The 16,660-nt window shown below is 45.9% G+C and overlaps 5 protein-coding genes across 6 annotated transcripts; 2 read left to right on the forward strand and 3 right to left on the reverse strand.

Moving 5' to 3' along the window:
- Positions 1–1,382: 1,382 nt before the first annotated feature.
- On the reverse strand, positions 1,383–8,003 carry LOC117903666 (protein snakeskin-like). The gene is made up of 3 exons (XM_034815992.1): positions 7,815–8,003; positions 1,884–2,001; positions 1,383–1,748 (listed from the first exon to the last, which is right to left on the reverse strand). The coding sequence occupies exons 1-3, from the start codon at positions 7,854–7,856 to the stop codon at positions 1,531–1,533; spliced, it is 378 nt and encodes a 125-aa protein (XP_034671883.1). The 5' UTR covers positions 7,857–8,003; the 3' UTR covers positions 1,383–1,530.
- LOC117891831 lies at positions 2,063–3,145 on the reverse strand. The gene is made up of 3 exons (XM_034797584.1): positions 3,139–3,145; positions 2,505–2,774; positions 2,063–2,432 (listed from the first exon to the last, which is right to left on the reverse strand). The coding sequence occupies exons 1-3, from the start codon at positions 3,143–3,145 to the stop codon at positions 2,215–2,217; spliced, it is 495 nt and encodes a 164-aa protein (XP_034653475.1). The 3' UTR covers positions 2,063–2,214.
- Positions 8,004–8,490: 487 nt separating the features above from the next.
- Positions 8,491–11,605, reverse strand: LOC117900786 (U3 small nucleolar RNA-associated protein 6 homolog). The gene is made up of 4 exons (XM_034811269.1): positions 11,393–11,605; positions 11,021–11,324; positions 9,782–10,966; positions 8,491–9,715 (listed from the first exon to the last, which is right to left on the reverse strand). The coding sequence occupies exons 1-4, from the start codon at positions 11,482–11,484 to the stop codon at positions 9,482–9,484; spliced, it is 1,815 nt and encodes a 604-aa protein (XP_034667160.1). The 5' UTR covers positions 11,485–11,605; the 3' UTR covers positions 8,491–9,481.
- A 432-nt stretch (positions 11,606–12,037) lies between these two features.
- LOC117898813 (chromobox protein homolog 3-like) lies at positions 12,038–12,949 on the forward strand. The gene is made up of 2 exons (XM_034808471.1): positions 12,038–12,863; positions 12,909–12,949. The coding sequence occupies exon 1, from the start codon at positions 12,126–12,128 to the stop codon at positions 12,840–12,842; it is 717 nt and encodes a 238-aa protein (XP_034664362.1). The 5' UTR covers positions 12,038–12,125; the 3' UTR covers positions 12,843–12,863; positions 12,909–12,949.
- A 550-nt stretch (positions 12,950–13,499) lies between these two features.
- On the forward strand, positions 13,500–16,343 carry LOC117898691 (anaphase-promoting complex subunit 4). 2 transcript variants are annotated; one of them, XM_034808316.1, is made up of 5 exons: positions 13,500–13,721; positions 13,798–14,440; positions 14,503–14,673; positions 14,736–14,898; positions 14,956–16,343. In XM_034808316.1, the coding sequence occupies exons 1-5, from the start codon at positions 13,610–13,612 to the stop codon at positions 16,171–16,173; spliced, it is 2,307 nt and encodes a 768-aa protein (XP_034664207.1). In that variant the 5' UTR covers positions 13,500–13,609; the 3' UTR covers positions 16,174–16,343. The 2 variants fall into 2 exon arrangements, with proteins under 2 accessions (XP_034664207.1, XP_034664199.1); XM_034808308.1 differs by having other exon boundaries at positions 13,502–13,721; positions 14,503–14,679.
- Positions 16,344–16,660: the final 317 nt, after the last annotated feature.

The raw sequence follows: 16,660 nt of genomic DNA on the forward strand, positions 1-16,660 counted from the left end.
ATTTATCTCAACTTGATTTTTTCTAGGCTCTTCCGCCAAGACCGGCACCACCGTGCGTCTATTTTGCGGTTGTTGTGGTTGTGTTTTTATATCATTTTTTCGCATAGTTGTCATGGGGTAGATGGGATGAGAAATAATTAGAAATTAAATAAATTGCTTAATTATAATAAGCCCGCAACATGAGTGAGTAGCATCAACAGGCCAACAGACAAACGAGAAGGGAGAGGGCGCACAGCACCACCTCCAAGCAGCGAATTTTGAATACCCTTTAAATCCGATGAAATATGATGGATGTCAAGCATTCTTTTCAGTTAATTTCATGGCTTTTGTCAAGAGCAAAGGACAATTTACTTGGGCACATCTACAAAAAAATATCTTATTGCCATGGAAAACTTTTCCTGGTTTTTAGTCATTTTTTGGCAAGAGATTTCTGAAACAAAATCGAACAACAACAGACAGTCGAAGCGTACAAAAGAGCGAACACAAATGAAGATGCTAGAACAACAATGCCATGAGTATTCCAATTCCAGACAATATAAGGAATCTAAAATATATAGAGAATATTCTTACTACCCAGAAGAAACCCAATAGAGCATGGACTTGAAAATCTCTTCAACTGTTTGATATTTCATAGGGCATGGCAGCCTGTGCTCGTACACCCCATCTGGGTGAATGGATTGACACTCTTGGGACAGCTGGCAGAGGGGAGCACGGGCATCCATCCATCCCTTTACTTTGTAACAGTTGAGAAAGTGGCAATGTGAAAAGTTGACAACCTTTCCAGTGGGATGGAGGGGGTGAGGTTCTCTACCTCTGCCAGGGTTCAGGTTCGGTTTTGCAACAGTTGGCACGTGACGGCAGGCTCTGGCGGCTGGCTGCTGGCGGCTGGCTCTTATGTGAGAAGAGTCTCTGGTCTTTCCCAAGAAACACTCTCGTGTGTGCCTGAGCCATGCCCCTCGTGCTCGCAATTATGGGCAATTGTCTGTGTGAAGCGAGGAGCGGGGCAATTATGATGATATAAGAAGACATGACCAGCAGATGTTGTGTGTGTGTTTAGCATAATATACTTTGAGTACGAGTACAAATACGAAGACAGATAAGTGTTGTATGTGTGCATATATTTAATGGATTCCGGTAAATAATTTGATATTCAGTTGTTGCAAGAGAATAATGCCCTTTGTTCGTTACACTTGGTATACTTGAAGTACGATTCTGATTCTGATTCTGATTCTGATTCGTGCGTATCTGAGATAGGCTTAAGTGCTACATAAATGGGATAGATATTCTTGTATACATATACATTGGAGGTACGTACATACATATAAATATAATGGTATCAAAAACAAAAAAAAGGCTACACAGGGAGTGTACATAGATTCATTTTTCACTCTTCTCAGCGCATTTACGACGATCCACACAGAAGCCATGAGAATTTTAGACAACAAACGACGACGAAGCGTGTTTATGGATGCATAAGTGATTGGTTGGTTGGTTCGTTGGTTGGTTGGGCAGAATGAGAGAAGCAACTCTTTACGTTCGGCAGATGGAGAGGGTGTCCAGCAGGAAGACAGCGCCGTTGATGATCATCAGGGAGCCAGCGGCAATGGCATTGCGCTTCCTATCCTTCTGCAGCACGGCATCATGCCACTCATCGATGACCAGAGCACCAGAGGCCACAAACAGAATGCAGCCGATCAGCGAGATCAAGGCATTGAGGCGCTTCTCCACCAGAGAGTTGATCACATGACCTGCAACAGAAAATGCAGATAAATACGGGGTTGGGATTTATATTCAGTGATCCAACGATCCAGCGATCCAACGATCCAGCGATCCAACGATCCGTGGCTAATCACAGTCACAACAGAACAGAACAGAACACTCACCGATCAGCAGAACGCCGCAGATGATCGTGAAGCCGCCGATGGTGCCGCAAACGATCAGGGGACGGGATGAGAGGGCACCATCCACCTCGTACATCACAATGCAGGCAATGGCGATGGCCTGTGGGAACAGAACAGAACAGAGAGATGAGAAGAGAAGAGAAGAGAAGAGAAGAGAAGAGAAGAGAAGAGAAGAGAAGAGAAGAGAGTAGAAAGATCGTTAGAAGATTGCTAGAAAACGGTGCAAAAATTAGTCTCGGGTTCTGGTTAGTTTTATTGTTGAAGTCAGTTAAAACAATTCTCTGGCAATTCATTGTAGCTGGATTTTATTTGATCAGGCATTCAGCACTACAAAGGTATCGCCCACAAAGATGGCACCGTTGGTCAAACAGAATATTGCCGCTGCCAGGACACTGTTCTTGTCGCTGTCCTTTTCATAGGCGTCCAGCCAGCGGTCGAGGATGACGGCCCCACTGGATATGAAGAGGATCACGGCGGCCACCGAGAACAGGACATCGATGCGCTTGTCAATGTTCGCTCCCACCAGATGACCTGAAAGACGGATCGGTACCGATTCAATAGATTGACAGCTGGACTCGTGGACTCAAGGACTGCGTCCATTACCAAGGCCCAGTGTGGCACAGATGATCGCGTAGCCGGTGAGGGTGCCGCACACCAGCATTGCCTGGCTGCTGTATCTGTGGTCCCCCACGCTCTCGATCAGCACGATGCTCGTGGCGGTGAAGGCCTGTGTTCGGGAAAGGGTTTCGCTCTCAGTATCTGAGTACTCGATTAGGCACAGGCACGGACAGACTGATAGGTAGACAGACAGACAGACAGACAGACGCTGGAACGGCGACAGGAGACAGGCGGATAGATTTCTCAGATAGATTTCTCAGATTTTAGCTCAAAGATTTCCAACTATTCCTCCACAAAGCGATGGGAGTATCTAATATTTGTTTATTTATTTAATTTAATAATAAATATCCCTTGCAACCATGTGCCCGTCTCCAGTTGATTCCCTTTGTGAAAGCTTCACGAGAATCGATTGATAAATTGTAGTGCGTCATGCATTTAATGGGTTGTAATTTCGGCCATATGCTCTGGTTCATGGCGCAGGGTGTGGACAGGACAGCACAGGACAGGAAATTAGGCCATAAACAGACACTTGCCCTAATGGCGGGACGGGCAGTCTTGAAAGTGTTTAAAACTGGGCTAAAAGGGAGCACCATCTGGCAGCATTGTGCCAGTGGCTGACCTGACATGTCTTGTGGGGGAGTGCTCCGTTTTCATTGATCAATGCCGACATTTAATTGTTAATCAAATAGGCCAGCTCAAGTGGCTGTCATTGCGAGGTGGCCCTTCATGTCAGGGCTCCCATCCATATATCATCATCGAGGAATTGCGAGCAAAGTAGCAGAAAAGCCCCACACGAGTGGACGACGCCAATTTGCTTATCAAGTATGAAAATGATTTCGATATTGATGGGCGATAAATGTGGTAGCGATATGGCGTGTCGAGTGCCTGATTGGGGAGGAGCTATTTAGCGGTGAGGAAGTGTCAACAGTGGGCACACCCTGCAGCGACCATCAATCAATTAGGAGACGCTGCCGCTAATTGGTTTGTCCTTCGTGTGCCCAGGATGCAGCCTCAAAGTATTATGTTGATTTTGTAATGCAAGGAGACAGACCCAAGAGGTCATTAGTGGAGAGTATTCGCTGAAATGGGAGTGGGAATGGGAATGGGATACACATTTCCATGTTCCCATATCTTTATTTGCTCGCTGCTGGCCTCGTGCATTAGCCATAACAAATATCATTTGGTGGATGGGTTGTGAGTGTGGCACAGTATCTCCCGCGCATATTTGTATCTAAATGTGGACTTTCCCCCACTTTTCCGCAGACAGCAAACACCCAGCAGCACACGCAGTTCAGCACAGCAATTATGTGTGTCAATAATTACCGAATGTTTGCACTCGCCTCCCACCTTCACACATATATCCATCAGATATCTTATAATATCTCCATGTATCTATAGTTGTTGTGCCATTCCTTATTATTTAATTGTCACGCCCATAAATCGTGCCGGGGGGCACGACGGTGGCTCCATAAATATGACACTATCTCCCCCCCCAAAAATATATAATGGAAAAGTGTTGGGCAAACAAATGATATTTATGGATAAACGTAGCGGAAGGGAAGTAGACTTTGGCCATTGGGAATAGTTTCTGCAACAGATGTGGGTAGGAATCACAGCAGGGGGGCCATTCAATTTGAAGGCAGTTTGGATTCAATTGCAGAGCAAAGAAAATGCAAATAAAATCTTTAATATTTTCCTACTTCTGCTGCAAATTTCATTTTTCCAGCATCCGCTCTATGTTCATTTTTGTCCGTGTGTTTTCATCGTTTTGCATGAATGAACGAAATACGAACGAACGTAAACGTTTCACTATATCTTTAGTCTCACATATGACTAAGAACTGTTTACATTTCGGCCTGCCATTTATTGTATCCATTGCCCCTCCCATAGCAAAAACACCAGTTGATTCGGGGTCGTCATTGTCAAGGGGAAACCCTCTGCACGAAATATTAACCCAAAAGTAAATAGAGCCCCAGACAGGGAAACGAACCCTCTTACCATTCACCACGTTTACCAGTGGAGCCCACATGCAAAGCCCATAGATCAATTTTATTCCCCCAATTCCAATTGATATTGCCATTCATTATACTCGCACGGAGCACCTGACATGCCAACGGGGCACCAGAAGGCGGAGACAACACAGGGTCTCGGCCACCTCGAAATCAGTTCAACAAAATTCTAGAAAAAAATAAAAAAAACCCGAATGTATCTGGCAGAAGGGAAGGCACAGATTTGCAGCAGCTAAAACATTTATTAGCTCGTAAATATATTTACGACTGGCGTTGCAAGTTGAGTTTGGTGGCGCGGTGCCGCCTCCTCGTATCTTGTGAACTATTTTGTTTCGCTTTATTTTCTCCCATGACCAAGGCCAGCGGTGTGAGACAAGTATTGGCCACAAACCAGAACGTGCAGCCTGAGGGCCCACCAATACTGAGGGATCAGGATGAGTAATCTGATGGATAGACAGATAGTTAGATGAATAGATAATCAGGGGGAACAGAATGGCCGGCCTTTGGGCCATTAGCCATTAGATATTCCCAGGGCGTTCTGTTTTTTTATGAGTCGCCGACTGTTTGGTTGTTGTTTACTCAATGCAATCCGCCCGGCGCGGCGTCCCGACCGTCGGATCGGCCAGTCGACCTTTAGGCGGATCGCACATGGCGGTATGCGTATGCGTAATGCTCTCTGGCATTTTTTGCTGTTTTGTTTTTTACTTTTTGGCCATGTGAGTGTGATGACATCATTTGTAGTTGTTGCTGCTGCTGCTGCTGCTGCCGTTTTAGCTCTCAGTCCCAATCCGGGGTCTGGTTCGGATTAGTCAGTGCAATAGCCAAATGAAACGTGATCGCGGCACTCCATTCAGCTTTGAGCTGCGGCACTGCGATTCTGTGGGTGTGGCAGGGACGGGAGAGACGTACATGACCCGCATTGCAACAAATTACGAGTGCGCCTCAAGTGGGTCGTCGTCACTCGGTTGATGGGATTAATGTGTGTGGATATAATCATCAGAAAAAGTGGCATTCAAAGCGAGGAGCAGATCGCAGACTCAATGTTGCAATATTTGAGAACGAAAGCGGTTGGCAGACCTTAGAGCCACTCTTTATAATGGCTTACATATTTTTAAATCTTTCAAAACTGAAAACGAATAAAGTGGATTGCGCCCTTCGGTTGGCATGTCGATTTTTCTGGGTGCAACAGATTTTCGTAGTTCGTAAGAATTTCTTTTCATTAAAAAATACTGAGAATAGGCGCACGTTCAACCTGCCAGTGCATATAGAACCTACTCAGTAAGTATGTCTGCTCCGATCGACGCTTTGACTCATTCATCCGTTTGCCTGATAACAGATGAAAGTAAATAAACAAGTCAAAGTCGGCGGGTCGAAGCAGATGTCTCAGCATTGCAAATACAAGTACTGTAGTCCGCACTCTCACTCGCGCTATTCATATAATGAATAATATAGCAAATAAACGAATGCTGCCCGTACTTCAGCAAACAAAATCATTTCAAATCTATCTGCACTTTAAACAGTTCTAAAGGACAAGGATATGCTGGAAAACTCCAACTATTTTCTGCAGATACTAATCATTTCAGTTATAGGTTCTACTTAATTGCTCTCAGCCAGCAGGCAGTTCAATCAGTGGCTGAAGCAGGCATTTTGTGGCCCATGTGTCTTCCATAGAACTGGCTTAGGGCATGCCTCTACTCTGCCCATTAATCGCACGCAGAATCTTTATAATATGATGTCATATAATGATTAATGAGTGAATGCGATGGAATGGAGCAAAAATGTACATCCAATCCATCGTTTAATTGAGGTTCAGAGAAAATTGAGCTTGACCACGAACGCATTTCACTTGTTTTGCACATTTGCCAATTTACAATTTCGCAAAATAAAAATAATGAAAATGGAAATGGAAATGCTTCGACAATTTGTCAGAGGGGAAATTTCCATATAAGTATAATTTCACATATAAACCCACCTGGCCAATTAACAAAACAATTTGAATTGAGTCAAAGAGCCAGAAAATTGAAATAAATAGAAAAGAATGAACTGCCCTCCCCCCCAGAACATATCGGAACAGAGCAGAACAGATCGGATCGGATCGGATCGGAGGAGTGGCAGAAAGCGAGTCCAAGTGCGAATGCGAATGCGAGTGCGAGCGCGAGGCAGCGTGGGTGACATCATATCGGAGAAGATCATCAGTGGAATCCGCCCATTCTAAGCGCCATTCCGCTTCTGCCAGCGGAAGACAAATCAAGTTCTCTTTCATCTCTCGCCTTCTTTTGTGTCGTCCCAGGGGCAGGCATGACCGAATATTATATTAGGCTTTACGTAGCAATTCATCTAAGCCGATGACATCACCGGTCTACGGGCTGAGTACAAAGGAACCCAAACCACCGCTGCTCCACTCACACCGAAACAACGCGACCCAAGAGCACGCATTAACCAAACAACTACGCAACAACTCCAAAACAAAAACAAAAACAAGAAAAAAAAGACAAAAAGAGATACAAAACTGCAAATTCGTTTCAGGAAATGCCCGCGCTTTGAAGGCCGAAGCTAGGAATACACTTCGCAGACTGGGACTGGGAGAGTAGATCTCCCAACAGTGATGCATGGAATTTGAGAGCTATTTCAGTTTAAAAATTGTACATGTACAACGAATTTTATAGCAACAATATTAAAAGAACAGAATTACAATTTTGATTCATGCAATTACTTGCTGTACAAATATTCTACGATGAGGAGTAAGTTTTGAAGAATTTTAAATTTTAAATAAAATTTTCCATGGAACTTTAATGAATAATGTGCCAAGACCTATAATGAAATAAAGAAGTAGCAGTCCTAGAAACAACAGCAAAAAGTGCGATCTAATATCTGGAGAAACCTTGCTACGGCCCAAAACCAGATATTTGCTAAATATTGTGACAATATACAACAATATGCCTTAAAAATTCGCAATTCGAAGGCAAAACTTTATAAAGAGACAAACGTCTGTGGCGAAACCTTTAACATGTAGTACCCTCCTATGCACAGAGTATGTACAATGAAGTCATGGGATTTGTTTTGGTCCAGAATAATACAAAGGAGGGGGGGGGAACCGGTTCTGTTGCTGGCGTTCTGTTTGCTTCCAAGGCCAGGGATGAAATTGTAAACGAAAGACAGGTTATAAAGCGCACAGCACACAGCACAGGAAGGAAAGAAACTTAGAGATACAGATACAATGCACAACACACTCACAAATAGAAATTTTGGAAAAAAAATAGAGATCAGAATATTTGGGGCTGCTCACCAGCTCAATGATTTTCAGCAGCAGACGATTGTTGAACTCCATGGCGATCGATTCGATTCGATTTGAGATGCAAATGCAAATGTAGCTGAACTTAGGATCGGTTCAATTGGGATTGTATCTCGCAGTGTGCTGGGTATGAGTTTGAAAGTGCGTGTTGTTTCCACGGCGTACGCAAACGAAGTGACGAAAGCTTTGCCGCCACTCGCATCCAAAGCTCGGGCAAGCGACAGCAACAGCGCTGGCGTCAGCGTTAACGCAGGCAGTGGCAGTGGCAGTGGCAGCGGCAGCGACTCAGCCTCGAAACGCGTCAGCAGCAGCAGACGGGGAGAACGGAGATGGTATCAGGGAGTTAGCCTTTGCCGGCCGACACGCTATTAGCAGGTTCCAACTCTCATCGAAAGGATACACTGTGCGAGGGCAGTGGGAGAGAAAAACACAAAATGTAGAGTGCAAGCATAACGTTGGAGGAATGAAATTAACTCTGAAAACTCACCCAATTTCAACGAGATTGGCTCATATTTTACATCCTATAGATTTTGATTATAGAAGATATTGAAATTCAGGATAGAAAATGATCATATCAAAGATATTAAGACTTCATTTTCGCCCGTTCATACAAAATATAATTAAAAAAAGACAAATAGGTTTCTAGAAAAAGAAAAATGTGTGGATGCTAAAGTAGTTACAGAAATTTGTTAATTCCATGTTACGAACTTTTTGAAGCCCAAATACATTTTAGGGGAATGCAAGAAAAGCTCTGAAGACATTATAGAATCCGCATAGGATTTATATTATTAGGGTCAATTAGGGTTCACTGTGGACTGTTAAAAAGTGACAAAAATGATTCTGTTCAGAGAAATTATACGTTATAAAAACTTGCTTGAAGAAAGAATATATTCTGGCGGATAACAACATATTGTTTACATAGGTATAGGCCTGTAAGGTATCATTATGTATCATTTTCGGAGCCATAATAGCCATCTGCTTCCCTAAGAGTTGAAGAAGTTATATTAGCACCTGAGACTTTGATGCAAATACAAAACCTTGTGAGGGATAAGTAAGTTTCTAGGAAAATATTCATTTGAAAGAAAATTTAAATTGATTTTAACTCGATTGTCCATTCATATTTTTAGGTAATAATATACCCGGAGTAGGAATATGATTCGCCAATTCTTATAGAAATTATCAAACCTTCTATGCCAAGTTAAAATAACTTATCCAATAAATTGTAAGATTTTTGCAATCATTAAAATGTCCATAGCAATTTGTTTTCAAAATATAATTAAAGAAGAGTAGCCAAAACAATGACTTCTTGATAATGATGTACCACAACAAAATTGTAAGCTTATAAGAATATAAAATATACAAAATGAAATAGTTTTCCACCTTAAAGAGAGCCACAGAATATTCCAATAAATCATTTCACTTAAGAAACTATTTAATACCTGTAACATTTGCCAAAAAATGTTGTAGGGATCTTCATCTTAAGCTACAGCTAACTTTAAACACTTTTGTTTTGCACAATCAATAGCAGAATATTATAAAATTAATTATGTAACAAGGGCCAAGTCGAGGAAACTCAATATACAGATTACAAAAAAAAAGAAAAGGTTTACTTTATAGGCTTACTAGTGCTTAGTCCTTACTTATGCCTAGTCGATGATTTCTTAGCCAACGATTGCAGCGCCCACATAGGCCAGGGCACGCTCCGCCTCGAAGGCGGGCACGTACCGGGGTTCCAGGGTGGTGAGTGCGCGCTGGGTGAGCAGGGAAAGGTTCTTCGCGTCGCCATGGTCCCGCTCAAAAGTAAGATACTCCACCCAGACACTGGGCTCCGTTTTGCCAAAGTAAACGGCCATGAACTCGTAACACATGCGCCAGTACTTGATAGCCGCCTTGTCCTGCAGAGAGAGGGAGGCACGAACAATTATATATATATAGAATTGGGCATAAAATGGTTTACATACGCGCACTGCCAGGCTGCTCTCGAGCTGGGCCATCGTGCGATGCAGCTGCAGGGACATGGGCGGCTGTAGGGCCAGCTTGGCGTATTCCGTGCGCGCTGCATCGACGGACTCTTCATGCCAGAGATACCGCAAATAGTCGGAGCGCAGCTCGAAGAACTCCGGCCAGGCGGAGGCTGTGGCTAGCCTGTAGATATCTTCCAGTCGCTTCCTGCCGAGGCTATCCTGACGTGTGCGATAATAGAGGATGACCATCTGCCACAGCGGCAGGGCTTCGGGGCCCATGGTCCTTTGGAATTTGTTGAACATCTCATGGATCAGCGACTCGCTGTCATTCTGCACGTGCGTGCCCAACAGCAACTGGTGCATCTCCACCGATGCATCGTTCTTGAGGGCCTCCGTAAGAATGGTAACAGCGGCTTCTCGCCCGCTCGGCGCACTGCTGAGCATTTTCTTCAGGATGGCATAGTGCCGCACGTGCATCAGCTTCGAGCGATGGCCATCCTGCAGGGCATCGGCCAGGCACTGCTGCTTGAGGGCTCGTTCCGCCTTTCCGTCGCTGTTTAGAGCGAGCATGGCATCCAGATAGAGACTCCACATATCCTGTGTCTGCAGCACCTCCACGGCGGACTTGTAGACGGTCACGCAGAGCTGAATGCGACGCTTTAGGGAGCGGGTATTGGTGGCAGAACGAGACTTCTTGCTGGCTGGCTCCTCCTCATTGTTCTCTGGCTCCTCGTCGGCGTCCCCGAGATGGTAGCCACGCAGCTCACGTTGCGCCGCCAAATCCCAGAGGCCAGGCTCGCGCGGGAACTTCTCCTGCATGTCGTCGATGATGAGACGCTGCAGCTTGAGGGTCATCTCGTGGTGATCCTCGCAGCTCTCCAGCAGCTTCACAAAGTAGTCCAAACTCGTAATGTTTGCCATGCTGTTGCGATAGACGGCCTCCACCCGCTCCAGTTTAATGTCCTGCTCGGACAGAGTGTTGTCAGCGAGATTTTTCTCAGGATCGGCCCGAGCTGCCTCCTTTAGCAGAATGTCGAAGAAGCATTTGTTGAGAGCCTCCGAGTCGGGATGCCGCTGTAGGCCACGCAGCAGAATGTCCTTCACGCGATCTATATTGAGGCGATTGTATTCGTAGAGCCACAGGGCGGCGTCCACCCAAAAGTTCGGATCATCGCCATGGTACTAAGAGGAAGTTGAGCACTATAGTTGATGTTTTTGTGTCGATTTAATGCTTACCAGCAGCATCTTCTCATAGATGCCTGCGACCTCCTGTGGACCGGACTTTTTGCTGAACTTGATCCAATTGCTCCACAGGCGTCTGTCGTGGGTGAACTTGCCCAACACTTCCCTGTAGAGACGCATGATGCGTATGGATATGGAGTTCTTCAGGCCGGTCAGCTTTATGTGCATCATCTTCTCCTTATCCGAGAGTGTCTTGTACATTTGCTTCTCGTAGACAATGAACTCTAGATAATCGCCGACAGCCAGGTGGCTTTTAGTTATCTTCAGGAATAAACGCTCTCGCCGGCTCACTATTTCTCTGGAAGCAAATCAGCAACAGGTTGAATTGAAGGGCCTGTGGGTCAGTGGTGATTGCTAGGCGCTTACCTGACTTGATCCGGCGTGAAGACGTTATAGTGCTTCATCTGCTCGTACTCCGGCAGCAGGCGCTCCTGCATTTCAGCTATAAACTCGCCCATCTTGGTTGGTTTTTGTTTATTTGTTTAAAGATAGTTAATTCAATTTAATTAAATTAATTTAATTTAATTTAATTAATTTAAATTTGTTTATTTCAATGCAAACAAACGCACGTGCAACACGTCGACCATCGATAATCTATCGAAATGCTGCAATCATCGCAAACTGATATCGATGAGTGTATCCAATAGAAAATAAATATTCATTTCAAATACATTTTTAATGGAAACATTTTATTTGAAGTTGATGTATTTTCTGTATTTGATTTCGAGAGCTGCGTAAGAAGTCGGCTCGTGAAACATAATTTACTGCAACATTTTCTTGCTAGGGATGGTAGATGGTACCACCATCGATATACCCATCGAAAACTTTTGAAATATTTTAAATAAAATAAAAAGTGTGGATTCGATAAATTCATTAACATAATTTTTGTGGATAGTGTACTGTGATATTACTACAGCATTGCTAAAAAAAACATTGATCTATTGCACATATCAAAATCCAGCGATATTATCAAGGGTGCCCTCGATGGTATTGTAGCCCGAACTCCCCATCACTATACGTGCAAGCGACGCATAAACTAACTGCACAATTCAGCAGAAAAGCAAAATTACTTGCAACAATTGCCTCTCGTATCACACAAATGGCCGAATTTTCCGTAGAACGCGTGGAAGACAAACGATTGGTAAACGGTCGCACCGAATATTATTTAAAGTGGAAGGGCTATCCACGCAGTGAAAATACTTGGGAGCCTGTGGAAAATCTTGATTGCCCCGACCTAATATCAACCTTCGAGGAGTCGCTGAAAACGAAGAAGGAGCCCAAGAAGCGCGTAGCAACAGTCTCCACACCAGAAAACATTCGCAGCAAGCGCAAATCATTTATGGAAGACGAAACCGAAGAGACCCGTAAGCTGATCGGCTTTGAGCGCGGTTTGGTGCCGTCAAAGATACTCGGCGCTACCGACTCGCTGGGCCAACTCATGTTCCTGATGAAGTGGAAGGGCAGCGATCATGCAGATCTGGTGTCTGCCAAAGTTGCCAACGAGCGCTGCCCACAGGTTGTGATTTCGTTCTACGAGGAGCGCCTCACCTGGCACACTGGCAATGGCAACGGCACTGGTGGCGCTGATGGCGACGGCATGGGCTGCAGCGGCTCTGGAACTGGCACTAACCCAGGCAGCGTCGAGACTCCTGGGGGCAGCACTGCTGGCGGACCGGACGAGGAGGAGGAAGAGGAGGCCGAGGCTGAGGCCGAGCCGGAGGCAGAACCAGAAGCGGGGCCCGAGGTCGAGGCCAGTCCTGCCGACAGCACCAATAACGATGATAACCAGCTTGGAGTCGGTGATGCCGACGACTAAACCAATTCGAAATAATCTAGCATTGTATCACTAAGTCTGAACAATCTATATGTTGTTTGCTTAGTGATTGTATACAAAACATAAACATAGAAATTAGTTTACCAATTAAGAAAGTGGATCTAAAAACCGATGCACGCCATTGGGGCAAAATAGTTTGATTTAACTATTTTTTTTTGTTTTAATGCATAACTACATACATATAGTTTAACCAGTCTCACAATCTTAATATATGTGTAAAATATCTCCCGACGGGAATATGTTAGATATTCCCGGCATTACTTGGGACTCGCAGTATCCGGCCCACAAATACCTAAACAAAATATAATGTTCTGTATTCGAATAAAATACAATTCACAAAATGTACGCATATCTCTCCCTCTATTGTTGTTCTTGATTTTTATTCTCCCTTCTGTTGTGCCTCCTTTTCTTTGGTATTCGCAAGGTTTATTCGGTGAAAGGTGCGGTCATAAATGACCACAGCATATGGTTTCTTTGCTAATTTTCTATTGATGCAATTTTATAGAAGATCTAGGTTGAATATGTCAAAATAATCTGAACTGAACTGAACTGAACTGGCCTGGCCTTAGGTCAAAGTTACTGCACCTTTTATTCAATATATCTTGGCATTTGCCGGCTCGATAGGCTGCGCCAGAACATTTTTTAGACCGATAGAAACGCCGGCAAATTATAAACAAATAGCACCGAACTGCTGTTGATGCAATTTTTTGGATGATCTGCATTGGAATTTGGATTGAAAAGCAGCAAAAATGGCCCAGGCAAGCTCCATGAAGCTGCTCGGTGCGCGCAACATGACCTGCATTGTGGAGCGCATGGAGTGGAACAACAAAATGGATCTTATTGCCTACGGCACGGAAAAGGGTAAGCTGTGCTTAATCAAACCTACGCGCACTGCTCTTCGCTTGGACTTAACACACAAGTTTACCATATAAACCAGGCGAGGTGGTCATCCAGCGGCTGAACTGGCAAAAGATTGTTACCTTCCCCACGCCCGGCGAAGATGTCCGAGTGCGCTCCCTCAGCTGGCAAATGGACGAAACGCTGCTGGCCGTGGGCTACAGCAATGGAAAGGTGGCTCTGCTGGATGCCGAGAGCGAGACAATCATTTCAGGGCTGATCTACGACGACGACATCAAGAAGGTGTACTTCAGCAAGGCCATCAATTGCCAGGAGACGCTGGGCAGCTACACCTGCAACGCCAAGGACAAGCACAAGCGATTCCTGCCCAAGTTACAGCCGCTGACGAACATTGATCCGTGCCTAAAGTCACTCGACCAGAAGTCCTTCCCCAAGGGATCGCCCTGCTTTCTGGTGGTGATCATGCGCAGCGGCAAAGTCCATCTGCTGCTGCTGGGCGCCCTCCAGGCGGGCAGCATCGATCTCACCCAGCACGTCTTGCACCCGGAGCAGTTCGATGTGTACGATGTGCGGCTGAACGGGGACTTCAATGCCATCTATGCGCTGCTGCGCGATGGCCAACAGCTGAAGATGCTGCACTTTCACAATCAGGTTCTACAGGATTGCATGGCCCCCATGCTGGAGCTGGCCACGCACTGTGCCCACATTCTAGAGACAAAGAAGTAGGTGCCCCCGATGACTGTGTATACACTGATTATTCTCTAACATTTTCGGACCTTGGTAGCTACATCAATGACACACAGCAATGCCTGACGGAGGCCTGGGAGACTGTCCAGCTGGAAATGGACAACAAACTGACAAAATATGCCAATTCGCAGGCATACGGCATGATATCCGCCAACTTTCTGGAGCTTCATGTCTTTGGGTTTGCCACCTTCGAGGTGGAGGAATTTCTGTTCGAGTGAGTTGCGTTTCCCTCAACAGCTTCCAGTCCTCATTGGTCTGTCCACTTTGCAGCACACTCTCGGAGAAGGGCTTCAAGAAGATAGCCAATTCGGTGGATCTCAGCCTGAACAATCTGCAGGGGCTGGTCTTCAAGCAGCTCAATGGAGCGGCCATCAATATGTTTTATTTTCTCAACACAATCGCAGGCTTTGGTCGCATGTCGCACTTCTTTGAGGTTTGAAGCCGAAGCCTGATCCTTTATAGATGTCATCTAATCTCTGTCCTCCTGCAGTCTCTCATCTCACCAGAGGTGGCCGTTGAGGCTATGCGTGCCTGTGGTGCGTTCTATCTGAAGGTGCACGAACTGCAGCGTACCATCGATTCGCTGGTGAATGATATGAAGCTCTTCCATGCCTGGATGATATTCACCATTTTGCGACTGTCGCACCAGGAGATACCCGACGAGATGGTGCTCAGCGAGGAGGAGAACGTGGCCCTGGCCGATCTGCTCTGTGCAATGGAGCCGGATCTGGACGATGGCAGCGATGAGGATGAGGATGCCGAGCTACCGAGTGCTGGTGTGCCCACACGCAGCAAATTCAATCTGGAGCGTGTGGGTCAGTATCTGGAGAATGCCTGCCTCACGCAGCTCTATCCCGTGGATCCGAATCAGCTGTGGGAGCAGATGCTGGCCGAGAACGAGTGCCTGGGCCAGTGTCCGCTGTTTGTGCCTCACGACAAGAAGCTGTCGCTGGTGCAGCAGCGCGACAAGATGTTCAATGCCATCGATGCTGTCTTCCACAAGCCAACGGAGAGCATTAGCGCCAGCTTTAAGCTCAGCACGGCCGTAGTCTGCTGCCAGCTGCCGCCCATGGAGCCCGAGGAGGAGCAGGATTTTGTCACCTGCAGCTACTATGTCCATGAGGCCGGCAGATGCGATATGCTAGCTGTAACCATCAGCTGGCAGGAGGCCATGGTCCTGGAGTTCAGTCGGGCCGAGGATTGCCTGTTGCGCTGCACTCGCGTCCAGCTGCAGCCCGGTCCCTTCACCCCCCAGCTGCACGAGGACTACTACAATCTGCGCTTCGTGGATCTGCAGTTCTACAACGAGTCGTCGCTCTCCATGCTGGCCCAGAGCACCTCCTCCATGCCCGGCGTTCGCCCGCACAGCTACTTCATTCAGTTCTCCCTCAGTGCGGCCCGCAATCAAAGCACCCAGCATCATCTTGCCACGCTGATGAATCTGCCGGATGCCACTGTAACGCATAGCATTCACGACATACCCGAGGCAGCTGCATTCAAGGGCCTTGATGGTGTCTGCGAAATGCTGGCCGTCTCCGGCAGCCGCAAGGTAGCCACAGTGCTTTCGGATCGCAAGCGCAAGATGACCATATTCGAGATGGAGATCGAGGAGGAGGAGGAGGACGACACGGAGATGTCGCAGACTTCATTCCTGGAGATAAGCAAGGAGTCCATACTGGCCATCAATGATTCGGATAAGCAGGATTGAATCTTGTATTATTACTATTATTAAAAGTTGATCCCAAAACGAATTACAACGGGAGGAAATGCTGTGAGACGCAGCAAGGGCCGCGGCTCTACTTATACATACTTTAACCGATACACAAAACTTTCTTTCTGCATCCAATAGCGTAGCTCTGACTAGTGGCTAAGAGTGTCCAATAGATCTCGCTTCATTTTGTTATCTTATCGGTCCAATCATCAAGGGGCGGGTGGGTGCTGTTGGTCGAGTGTCCGAGGGCCCATGGAAAAGACGCGTGATGTCTGGCCACTTGCCCAATTCGCATTTTTGTTTTACTTTTGGCAAATGGAATTCTTGATTTGAATTGATTACAAAAAATATATGTACAGAAAACATAAGAGAGAAGCGTTTCAAGTATGGGACATTGGGTATCCTGGATAAATGTGATCCTGGCTAGCTCCTCGAAGCTCTGTCTGTCATTCGGATCCATAGCCGCAGAGGAGGAGTCTTTTTG

The sequence above is a fragment of the Drosophila subobscura genome, chromosome A, assembly GCF_008121235.1.
Source record: "Drosophila subobscura isolate 14011-0131.10 chromosome A, UCBerk_Dsub_1.0, whole genome shotgun sequence".
Classification (NCBI taxonomy): domain Eukaryota; kingdom Metazoa; phylum Arthropoda; class Insecta; order Diptera; family Drosophilidae; genus Drosophila; species Drosophila subobscura.